General features: G+C 33.8%; 1 protein-coding gene across 1 annotated transcript; it reads right to left on the bottom strand.

Moving 5' to 3' along the window:
- Positions 1-36: 36 nt before the first annotated feature.
- On the bottom strand, positions 37-10,843 carry LOC120340728 (E3 ubiquitin-protein ligase RNF10-like). The gene is made up of 2 exons (XM_039409078.2): positions 10,820-10,843; positions 37-6,986 (listed from the first exon to the last, which is right to left on the bottom strand). The coding sequence occupies exon 2, from the start codon at positions 6,943-6,945 to the stop codon at positions 4,801-4,803; it is 2,145 nt and encodes a 714-aa protein (XP_039265012.2). The 5' UTR covers positions 6,946-6,986; positions 10,820-10,843; the 3' UTR covers positions 37-4,800.
- Positions 10,844-13,180: the final 2,337 nt, after the last annotated feature.

Consider the following 13,180-nt stretch of genomic DNA (forward strand, 5'->3'; position numbering starts at 1 on the left):
GCATATGCCAAATATTTTTACTAGTACTGAAGTAACTCTTAATGCATAAAAATGAAAAGAAATCACATGTACTGTTAATTATACCATGAAATGAAAGACAAACATTTTTTAATTATGAATGAATTATCTTGCAGTTGAAATATTAAAAATACCATTTTAATGAGAAGACATGAATACAGCATTTTAGATTACAAAACTTAAAAATGCCAATTTTTCACACTTCACAAGTAATAGTAAAATAAAGCAATCTTCATGAACAGTTTTCAAATTCAAAAGGGAAAATCTATTATACCGATACACAAATGCATAATTGAATTTCATGAAACAGCACTCCAATCATATAAATTGATTTACCGGTAATAATAAATGAGATAATATTATAATTTTACCTACAAAAAATAAAACTATTAGTACGCATTTGAACAGGAAAACGAAATCACAAATTATTAACTGAATACCTAAAATCTTTGACAATTTTAAAGTTGAAAACATAGGAAAGGAAATATTGCAATTAGCTTACTAGAGAAGTTACATAGTGTCAAGAATTTTCCAACTGATTTCAAAAACTTTTTTTTTTCAAATTCACCAATCAAAATACTCCATTTTCTGAATAAAAAAAAAACGATATTGACAGTAAATTGAAAAAAGCACATCAGAACATCACACTATGAAAAGAAAACCCTGAAAACCAACTACATTTAAACCTGTCACAGAAATATTAATGAAGAATAGGGATTTATAAATGGACACCAATTCAATGCTTTGAAGTTATTTTAATAACAGTAGACACAAGCAGGATCAAATCTATCAAAATATTACAAGAAATGATAGGCTATGTCTGAAAATGGCAACAGCTATCTAATTTTGTGAAAATCGTGAAACAAAATCTAGATATTTTGAAAAACACAAAATTAACTGGCACTATATTTGAATATTATAATACACAATGTGGCAATTATTTAAAATAAAATATTTCTGGGTCAAAATATTAACATTTACGTAATATACAGCGGCAATTTGCAACTATTTATCAATTTTTTTTTTTAAAGCGAAAAAAGTTTTATTCTTCCAACTCATGGCTTTTGGTCTCAATAATTATGAAAAGACATAATTTGGAACCCAGACAGTCCTATTTCCGCTCCTACTGGCCTAAATTACAAAGGCAATGAAAATGGTCTTACCATATTATACATGATCGGAAATTTTTAAATGAAGAATATCATTGGTTCAACTATGAACCATACATAAACTAATCATAAATCAGCAAGTAAATTTAAAATTTAACAAATATAATGATTATTATTTCTATATCTATTACCCAGAACTGAAAACACAAATATGAACTCGAAAAATGAACTGAGAAAAGAGAGCACCAACACATAAGCAGTTCATGTTCACAAGCACAAGATTATATATCATGCCCCAGTGATACGTGATAGTGTGCGCATTTGGATTGTGTTTCGTTTATCAATATGCTTCTGAAAAACAAATGTTACTGTAGTAAACTGGTTTTATATGGTCATAGCCAAACCACTATGTGATATGATAATCCATACAACATAAATGAATCATAACAGACCTACTTATGTACTCAGACTGAGGGAGAATCAAAATAAGAATTATTTATCTCAGAACTGTGTAATATTAATATTATGGAAAACAAATTGTAGATTACGTGGGAAATACATCATATTGAAGTAAACATGAATAATTGCGTCACACTTTCTAATGCCCATATCAATTGAAGGTCAAATAGAATTCAATTATCAGATGGTAAAATATACACTACTAGGAACTAATATACATATTCTCTTCAGTAAAATATGATAAATTTGTGGAAGTTTTGAAATAAGGGGAATATTGCAATTTGCAAATTATTTTTTCTCAAATATATTGATTTTCTACTAGAAAAATCATGTCTTTTGTTTATTTTGACACTTACAATTTATCATTAGCCTAAACAAAAATGAAGAAAATTTATTCAACACTTGAACTTCTGTTTTTATATGAATGTAGCCAAAAGTTTCAGTAATCTAAGACGCTTCGTGCAAAAGCTACGTTGACCTGGCGCCTCTTCTTTACGACACTTTATATTCCTAAAATTTCGATATAGTCAGTTTTCGGTCATTATCATTTGGGATTATAAAAACATCGGTATTTATTCGCAAAACTCAGCCCTTTATAATTTTTGATAAATCCACAAATTGGCGAAAATATTTGGCCAGACAAAACACCTCCTGTTGGACAATGGCGTAAAGGCAAACAAACAACAACAGGAATGAGGGTGACTGAATGTCACAGCAAACAAGAAATGCAAATATTTGGCGAAGCTTACACAAAGTCAACGATACTCGCAAAATAATGGGCCATTGTAAAAAATAGTTAACATTACATATGCATCATGCCTTGTACAAATCAGAAAAAATATGAAATTTTACGAAAGAATCCTATGACATATTATTTTAAATTAGCGGAAATATTCCAAATAACCAAAATTGAACTTTCCAATACAGAATATCAAAAATTCAAAAAATGTTGGTAATACATCTGAATAACTGAATGAAATCCACTCAATATATAAAAAATCAAAGGAAACCAATAGATTATAGATTATTATTACGGTAGGTTTGAAGTGGTCGTGTGACAGGAAGTGGTTAGATCTTGTATAATATAATATTTCCATAACACACAGACACAGTCCGATGTTAAATACAGATAGCATTCTCAAATTAACTGGATATGTTAAATAATTTCAAAAATAAATAATAACCAAATGTCATTCTTTGAATTGTCGAATAAATAAAAAATTCGATAAAGTAAAAATTTCTATAACAATTGGCAAAATAGTCCATATTATGTAAATAGTTGGGTGCTCCAGGATTCTATCCTACAATAAATTTAAATTCTAAATCTTCAACTTGGCCCTTTTTGGCAACAAAATCATAACATATTTCGAATTTTACCCTCAATTCTATGGCATTCCAGCACAAATATTCCAAATTTCACATTTTAATGCACTGTAATATAACCAAAACGATTTTGTTCATAAACAACGTAGACGTTCTTTGCTGCATGTTTTTAGATATCATGTTCCCCAAAAAAGGTTCAACATGATGATGACGTTCAGGTAAATAGCATGTATGATATAACATGAAATAAAGCACTATTTACCTTCACTGATGATCGTAAAATTTGATATATTAGTTCTTGTTAATTATTACCAATATACAATAATTTGAAAAACAGGTCGGATCATAAAATATAGTTCAAACAAAAATTGACATGACTTTCAAAATATGTTTTTAGCGATGTACAAAATTAAAAATTCCATTTTGTACCCGAAAATACAACCAATTTGCTGCGAACCAAGCAAAATAGGCTAAGTTAAATAAATGTTAGAACAATCATGCTATCTGAATATGGTATACTTTTGTTGGGTCCACATCAATATTTTGAAATTGTCCTGAAGAAAAAAATGAGTCTCCTAGAAAGAACTTGTGAAATGGTGCTAAATTTTACAACCTAAATCACAATGGTGTTATTCAAATTAGCACTAAGCAGCTGTATGTTTCATACATCACAAAAAATGAACAGCCTCTATTCTAAATTTGTAAAAAGAGAAAAGGAGAGAGAATAGAGTAGGTAACGCTTCAGTAACTTCTGGTGGCTGCCGCAAAGGGATTATTATGACTGATGTCTACCGTATCAAATTTCTTATCATAAATTAGATCGAAATTGGATCCTATGTCATAATCAAAATGAAGCTGGTGTTAAAATTTGCCCAATTTAATACAGATAGTGAACTATTTCAATATATAAAAATTAATGCTGAAACTATATCAGTTAAGTTAGCAAAACAAGATTGTGGTAATTCCAGGAGGCTTTGCGTAATATGCCTCAACGAAGTAAATATGATCAAAAAATTAGCCCATACAAAATTTGATATTTAAAGTGATTGTATTATAACCCAGATAACTGAAACCGCAGTTTTAAAGTAAATTTGCTCTTTTTGAAGCATTTTCATAATAATCTGTTTAGAATTGGAATGAAACATGACTTAAATCACATAATTGGGCTATTTATTACACTTCAAATCAAAATGTAAATTACCGCAAATATTTTTAGTATAATAATAAACTATTCAGATACAGACATGAAATAGCTATTCATATTTGATTTTATTATTTGACTCAAGGTAGCAGCGTATAAATTACAAAACTCCCAAATTTCTTTTCAAAATGAAAAAAATAAAAAACCTCAGCCAAAACTTGCATTCAAATTTAAATAGGCTAAATAAATAAGATCAAATATATTTTGACGAAATTGAACAGAAAAACAAACTAAAATTAGAATTTTGATAATTAGAACAAATTTGCATTCACGCCAAAATACAACGGAGATTTGCACTGTTCAACAAATGAAAAATATACTCAAATAGTATATTGGTCATATGCCAAGTCGAACCAGTTCATATCCTTGCTATCTAAAATCAATCTAAGCAAAGATAGACACAAATAAGACACTTTCAAGTAAGAAAATGATATCCTTTGGAACTTCATCAGCACAGAATCACAAAGGCCGCTTAGATGAAAAAAGCCAGAACAATAGTCGGAATAACTGTTATGAGAATCATGGATTACCATTGGGGCTAGTTAGATGAAAGATCAAGGATACAATTAACAGTACATGTGATGCTTTCCCCTAAAAGAAATCAGAAATGTATCTACAAAATTTTAATAAGAAAATGTCTAACTTCATACACGAAGTCTTTATTAATCATTCACCAACAAATGCGTTAATTTATAGGTGATGCAGCTGAGAAGACGTTGAGAAGAGCAGGGTTTGTTTCTTCTTACGTTTTTGCTTCTTCTTCGACTGTTTTTCTACTGCAGCATCAACTTTTCCAGTAGAAGCCGAGGCGTCGATCGCATCTAAAGCCATGCTCAGAGCATCTCCAAAAGAAGACTTGTATGTTGGAGCAACATAAAACGGATCTTCCTGGTCATCTTCATCCACCGCTTTTGTCACATTGTTGTTGTATTCTGTTTTTAACGGAGTAGACTGTATTGGAAATTGTTGACGTCTTGCAACTGGCTTAAAAGCACAAGCTTCACCAAGCTTTAACATTTCTGCAAAAGATTTTGTATCGCTATCATGGTGACCTGCTGGAGATGTGCCATAATGTGGCGACATCGAGGCTGATGAAGAATTTTGAGAAAGATTAGGAGATGGAATTTCACTGCTTGTAACAAAAACAGACACTGAACCAGTTGACGCTGAATTTGCAAGAGCTTGGTAACTTTGTCCCGATGACTGACTTCTGATGAAATCTTGAAGCCTTTGGCGTTCTTGAATTTCTGCTTTGCGCCTTGAGGCGTTTTCCTCTCGCTCTTTTCTTTGTCTGTTAACCTTTCTTTGCTTAATCTGACCTTCAAACTCTTGCAAAGTTTCTTCAGAAATGATTGGAGAATGCAAATCAAGCTCCACAATTCTGTATTCGCATGAAAGTGGTAAATGTGAAAGATATTTATGACGTTTTCGCAGCTCTTCTGTCATGACGAAGCGTTCCACATTGACGAGTTCTCCAGTGATTTTGGATGGGCATTTTTGGAAACTTCCATATTCTTTTAAAAGACATTTGACATTGATCCCGTTCAAATAGATATGTTCTCCATTATTTTGCTGATAAAAGTAGTAAGCAGATGGCTTTTTTCTAGCATTGACACGTCCAGACACATTGCTGCTATCGCTGCTAGAGATATTGTCTGCTGCAGGGCTGATGGGGTTTTCCATTTCCGTTTTACAAGCCAAGTCATCACGACATAACTCTGAATCAGTGACGCTAAGAGATTTAACGTCAATGTCGCATTGTTGAGATATTTCACCGATAAGTTGGGTCTTCTTATCCTCACATTCCGTAATCGCTGCCTGAACAAAAATCTTTTCCAAATCATCTAAATCTTCAGCAAGTTTTGATTTCAATTCTTCAAGTTCAAGCTCAATAACTAAATCTAAAACTTGTACTGGAGAGTACTTAGAAATTTTTGTTCTTCGATTCAATGCTTCTGTATCCTTCGTTATTGAGATTTCAGCACTTTCGGACAGAAGTTTGGGAATCAACGAATCTTGTGGACGATATAATAACTCCATTGTAATTTCAGATCCAATTAGAAGTATTGCTTCTTCCTCGATAACAACACTGCGCAAATCTTCGTTTCGAACGTCAACTTGACAAATTGGGCATTCCCGACATCCAGACTTTTTATCTTCAAGCGCAAGATAGTGCAAAATACACGGCCAACAATATATGTGGCCACATTTCGTAATCTTCGCAACAGAAGGTGGGTACAAACAAATCGGACAAAACCAATCTTTTTCAGACTTTACACGAACTTGTTTGACCTTATCCCATGGAACAAGAACATCAGGATCTACATAATGCACTGAATAGTCCCCATCTTCACTCACAATAAATTCACAATTAGCTTGCAGGAATCTTTCTCTGCTAAATGCATTTCCATGAGATGATTTTCTGTTATTTTTGTTGTACCTTATGTGATTAGAGATTGGTTCATCAGCAGCATTCCTAGACTCAAACTTGAAATTGAGCAAATGATTTAATGAAATCTTTTTTGTAGTTTCTTTCACGTTACCATCTGGTTTCAAGTATGATGATCCAGAAGCATATCGTTCATATTTATGCGATTTTCGATTAAGAACCTCGCCTTTCCCCCTCCAATTTCCCTTTCCACTCGAACGATTGCCTAAAAAATCAGCACTCCCTCTCTTGTTTTCATAATAGGTCTTCTTAGGCGTGACTTTGCTGATGTTAGCAGCACTGCTGGCATTAAACGACCTTTCATCTTTGTTTTTCTTATTGTTGTTACTCGCGGGATTAACTTGTGTACTTGGTTTTGTGTTTTTGCTATATGGGCATATGGACATAACAGAAATTTATATAAAGTAAGGAAAGCACCAGGGGGTTGCTGTAAAATCAATAAAAAAAAATTATTAGAATGCAGTATTCCTTGAAAGAACAACAGCCAACTCATACTACTAATAAAGACCACTTTCTAAAACAGTTCATAATATTATTTTTAAATTCAGTTAACCACCTTATTTGTGATCTACCTAATATATATGAATCAGGCACGTGCTTATTAGATCAAGGCATTGAATTATATATTATCGATGCAGCATTTCCAACCACAAAGTGAAAAAAATCTTTTTCAAATTTTTAAAATCAAATTTGGCAAACTTAGACAACTATAATCCATAACAAACAGCATAGAAGAATTGCAACCACACAGATATTTCAAATTATAAATGTTTTTGCTAGAAATAGAAAAAATTAAAATTTTCTGTTTCTATAATGACTTATTATTATTTATAGAAATTGTAGCCTACAAAAAATTCTATCTCATGAGTCATGACTAGTCTATAAAATTTTTTACGCATAGTCAGTCATTGCCAACGTGCTCAATCTTGATGCCTTAAGGGGAAAAGAAGTCAAATCAATAATTAATTACGCCCCATTTCCGAGCTAAATTTAATCTTATGATCACGTTAAATCAAGTAAGTACATCACATGCCTGATGAAGCTAAGTCTAACCAGGATGGAAAATTTAGCATATGTATTATGTTGCAGCAAGTATGAAGAAGTGATAAACAGACAAACTAGTCATAAACTATCTCTGATTCTCATCTATTCTGCTATTTCTGATGCTAGAAGCAAATTAAAACTGTTTTAAAATCAATTATTATAAACAAATTTATTGTAAAAATTAAAAAACATATAAAAAGTAGGAAATCACATATCTTGTGCTTACACCAAGGTAATATACAATATTTTTTTCGTTAATTTTTATGTTGCATATTTAAATTGGCCACACTCTTACCCAAACCCATCGAAGGAAATTCGATAAACATTATACGCTCAGTCAGTATACACTAGTTACAGCACTTAAATAATAAAACAAAATTTTTTCTGACAAATATTCTAAATAATTTCAATATGTCTACAGCAAGAGATGTAAGTGAAGCAACTGAAGGCTTAAAGGCTCTTTTTATCTTTATCAGTCTTCCAAGTGATACACAATATGAAATTTTTTTTATAAATCAAAAATAGCATTGATTCTTTTCTTAATAGAAAAAAATTTTCTAATGTAATACTACTAATGTAATTATATCAAGTTCTTCAAAAACTCAAATTAAAATATGATTCTATTTGAAATCAAAGAGTCAACAAAAACAAGCTCCCTTAAATGTATTGCTATGAGTGAAAGCACTACAGACATGTGAAATGTAAGACAACCCAATCAAAATTAGATTGAAAGACCTCACAGATCAATAAATCAGTATAAATAAGGTTAGCTGCTGACTAAACCACCGCTCAACGTGTGTTGCAACATCGTATAGCCAAACACGAAGGCATTTGATCTTATTTCAAAATGAAATAATTATTACTGTGAATCCTCGCATATAAGCGGACCCTCTAAATACGGCCCTCAAACAATGAATTTATAAAAATTTGCATATAAGCCTCCCTACAAATCGTACGCTCTTATCTTGGGAACTTGTCATGGTTCGAGTTGTAGCTGTGTAATTTAGTTAGCATAATGTTATTTTGTTTTAGTGTGATCAGAGTTATGAGTGTATAAGCCGAATTTTTAGTGCAATCAGAGTTATGCACGTATGCCACCCCTTAGTTTGTCATTTTTTTTTTGAGTTTTAAACTTGACTCATACGCGAGGATATAGGGTAATACAAGGTCAATTTTAAGTATAGCCATCTTTTTCACTCCAGTGTTCATATAGATCTGAATTCATTGTCTTAAAAGGCAAATCAAAAACAATAATGAAAAAATGTTATCATATAACTAAACTTACTTGAGTTCTTACGTTAGAAACTTCTTAACAAAAGTATCTGACAATTGAATTATCTCCACTTTATGAATTGTTGGAATAAATCTAACAGTATTATTTAAATATTCAATAGTAATTGCAATATAGAGTACAAGTAAAATTTATCTTACAAATAGAAATGACTTCTTGACAGCTGTGTCAGATATCCCACACCTCTCACGGGACATCAAACGAAAGACTCATTATTATTCTGCCATTTTTTCAGAAAACTATCGGTTTGCCTGATATAATGTATCGATTTTTTATTACTAATAAAGCATTACTCACCGGAATCTTGATTTATATTGGTAGAAAAGTTCAATGATAACAGGATGAACTAGATATATTTTAGTGATATTTTTCCAAACAGCACAGAATGGAATGATAAACAAAGTTACCAGTTACAATTTCAGCCATTCCTGGTGCTATAATAAAAATTAACAACTATCATGTTTTTTAGTTTTCAATGATTCCAAACCATTTTGATGCCATGGGCCATTTTGATGATTTGAGGTTGTAGACCTCCATCCAGTAAAAATGATTAATATTATTAAGTACAAGTGCCGCACAAAAATCAGTGTAACAGGTCACTTTGAATCTAAATAAACAACTTGATAATTTGAAAAAAATAAAACAGAATAAATCTTTCATTTGTATGTATAAGATGTTCGGTTATGCAGTACGGCACACTATACAAAACGGGTGACATTGTCCCGTTTCAGAGAAACCCATTTTACAGATGATCGTACACCCATCCTTTGGGAGACGTCTGGACATTGTTGTCCCTCAATATCGGTAATAATACAGTATAATGAAGTTGAGCAAAATACTACAAAAAAGCGCAATTTAGTAACGTCATCATTGAATCCCTTGGAAAAAGTTGATCCGATTTACCAAAGGAAAAAAATTTTCACCGTAGCATTCGAGAGTTTTTAGAAAAAAAAGAGCAATTTTGGTCATGTGACAGCCGCGATTAATTTAGATTATTATTGAGACGAGCATGGAGTGATATGAAGCATCTGACGTGGTCCCAGACGCCCCTCGTTTGTGAGACACATAGAGTGTTTGTTTTATTGAGCCAAATGGAGGGGAATTCTTGGAATTTGGATAGTGTGCTGTACTGTTACAGTATGCTGTATTTTACTATTCAATTTATGATTACATAGCCCCATTGACCCCACTTATATCAACTCCTGATATATATCAATGTATAAAATAGTCTATCAGAGGCATTTAATGTATTCGGCTCCTCTGCTCACTCATCGCTACCAGGTTTTAAGAACATTCCACACTGGCAACTCAATGCAAGGCACAAATCATGAAAAGATGATCATACTGTCATAGGAGAAAGGGATTCTGAACTCATCCAATCATCGATGCATGTCAGCTCAAATAGCTGAATAGCCACTGGTAAGTTTACTGGTTTATGATTTTATCCAAACAAAACATTATTAGGTTACAAAAACTTACAATTTAATCAAATAATGTTTTTTAGAGTGAATTCTAATTTACGAATATCTTACAAAACTCAATTATCAGATTATAGCTTGCACAGAACACAGCAACCAAGGTATTTTTAAACCGTGCACTACTAGGAATAGGTACGGTACCGTACCATACATCAAAGCTGAAAATGGCCACAGGGATAGCTCGACAGTTAACAGCTGCTATGCATTACGATTACAGCATTACGGAAATTGAAATCAACACCACCAGACCACAGTCAGCAGTCCTGTCAGTACAGCCAGACAACTGAGACAAGGACAGTCATCAAGAAATAGCGATAAACTTTTCACTCTGTCATTGATGTCTGTAATTCAGTAATTCTGAGATTGTGATGAATTTTTTATAATAGACTACTGTAATGTTATTAAAAAATGACACAATACTGTAATACGACAATAAAAGACACATACCATTGACATTTGAAAATCTGTTTTTCTTAATGCTGTAATAAACTTCCACCTTCAATGATGATATTATCTTCGGAACCAAGACAAAATCCAATACCAGAATACGTATGCAAACCTTCTGCCCTTTGTCTGTCAGTCTGAGCGTGGGAATGTCACTTTCACTCTGTCGTGATTTACGTTTGAAATTGCTGTGCTTGTCCTTTCCGTACATAAAACTTGCGCAGATTTTGGTTTGCGAATTTGGAACTGACGCAAATAGACAAACCAACACAACTGTACGGTACCTACGGTACGTTAGCCAGATTTGGATGCGGTACCGCATTCCAGTGTCAACTTTTCCTCACTCAAAGGCAATGATAAGTCACCGTATAATTCCGCTAATTGCAAGACCGCATAAATGAGACAACTCTTTCTAACACTACCGGTACCGTACGTAATAATCTGACATTTTTTGGCGTTTGCCTTCAAACTAACTAAATAGACGTATTTCAGTATTTGCGCGGTTGTACTTGTAGAACTTCGAGAGTTTTTTTGAGATGTCGTTGGATATCAGTAGTTGCTTTACCTGGCCTCGTTCGGGGAGGAAGGCGCGAGTTAGCGATGTGGCGTTAGGAATACACTCACCAACGCACCTCTGATTACTCTGCGTGGGTTCGCAAGTTCGAATCCTATGCGGGGATGGTTATGTGCGAGAGGATTGCTGGACTCCTCGCCGCTGTAGGGTGGTTCACGTAACCGCTGGTCGGTTACGCCTTCCCCCACCATCAAGTCCATGCTTTCGAAAACAAATACCCGACATAGAATGATAACCGGACGAGAGGACGTGTTTCGCCAAACGGTTAAGCCTTCTTATCGACTTTCCACTCCCCGGGATAAATATGTAAATCCTATCGGCTATCTTCTCCTGGTGGCTGGCTACGCCCTTGCAGCGTTGATTTGAATACCGTGGGAGATGAATATGTAGCCTACGAGAGGATTGCTGGACTCATCTCTGTCGTGGGGTGGTTCACGTAACCACTGGTTGGTATAGGCCAGGGGTTGGCCAACCTGCCTTCGACTGAGATCGACTAAAATCCCGTAATACCTTGCGGTCGACTGATAGAGATCAACTCCTGGAGGTGCCAGAAACAAAGGCATACTGTATAATGTTTCACAATTCCTCCGATGACCCTCTCGCTTCGCCCGGAACTTCGTTTACACTAGAGATTCTCGGTCAGTGTTGTCCATAGTTTTAGCGCGGCCGGCCGTATTACACTATTTCCTAAGCTCTCGCCGCATAACCACTCTTGCACCTGCACATTTTTTTGCACATTTTATATGTGGGAGCTACATAATGACCTTAATATTTAACTAATAATACGATCATCCCTATATTCTGCGTTACTCTGTTCGAGAAAAGTCGTAAATTGATGATATATACTTCAAATATTACTTCAACCAACTTCATTACAACATATCCGTGTATAAGATCTGGTTATAAAGTTCAAACTATCCGCAAATATTTCTCCGCATAGAAAACAGATCTGAATATTTTCCGATCTTGGGTCGCCATCTTTTGTTAACTGAGGCAATTGTAGAATGCTTTTGTCAGTAGCATAGACATGCATCGCATTTTTTTGCCAAATAGAATTTCAATGCCAATATGGAATTAAGTCCAAGCTTTGCGTTATTAGAGTTAAACCTTTAAACTTCCCATAGTTAGAGGTCCGCATACGACCTGTTCTGCTCTAGTCAATATATATGTGCAATCAGCGGGATTTTTTGAGCCAATAATTAAAAATACTGTAAATAATGGCGAAAGGGTTCAAACTCCGTTGCATTGCGACTTCGCAGAATTGTCCAGAAACAGGATTGCGCATTAATAAAATTGACATTAAACTGGTTATTCTGACGTACCTGCTACTTTTACGAATATGAATTTTGACACGCCAGAGAAGACAAAAATTGTCACAGTTAAATGCTTTATACCGACACAGCGATCGAGTTTGGTAAGAAGAAGATGAAGTTGAATCCCTGCTGCGGACAGGCCAAATTGATAACGGGGCCTTCTTCTTTCGGCCTTTTTAATTTGTGAGCGCCCATTGTCAAGCTCTTGAGAAAGCGTGAGAAGAAGACACTTTACGAGATGTCTGATGTGATGCGAAAAGAATTCTCTCTAATATTTTCGATATTAATTGAAAGTCAATTCCTCGTTTTACGGGAAATTTGAAACTTTACTAACACGTTAAAAAGTGTCGAGGCAAATGGATCACCTTCTCCTGGCCCCATAAGATTAAAAAGTAATTTGAAAAAATAAATGTAATTGCTTCCCAGCGACTCCAATAGTATGAAAAAGGCTATTTTTTCTCAGCAACAACAAATACC

This window comes from Styela clava, chromosome 1 (genome assembly GCF_964204865.1).
Source record: "Styela clava chromosome 1, kaStyClav1.hap1.2, whole genome shotgun sequence".
Lineage (NCBI taxonomy): Eukaryota > Metazoa > Chordata > Ascidiacea > Stolidobranchia > Styelidae > Styela > Styela clava.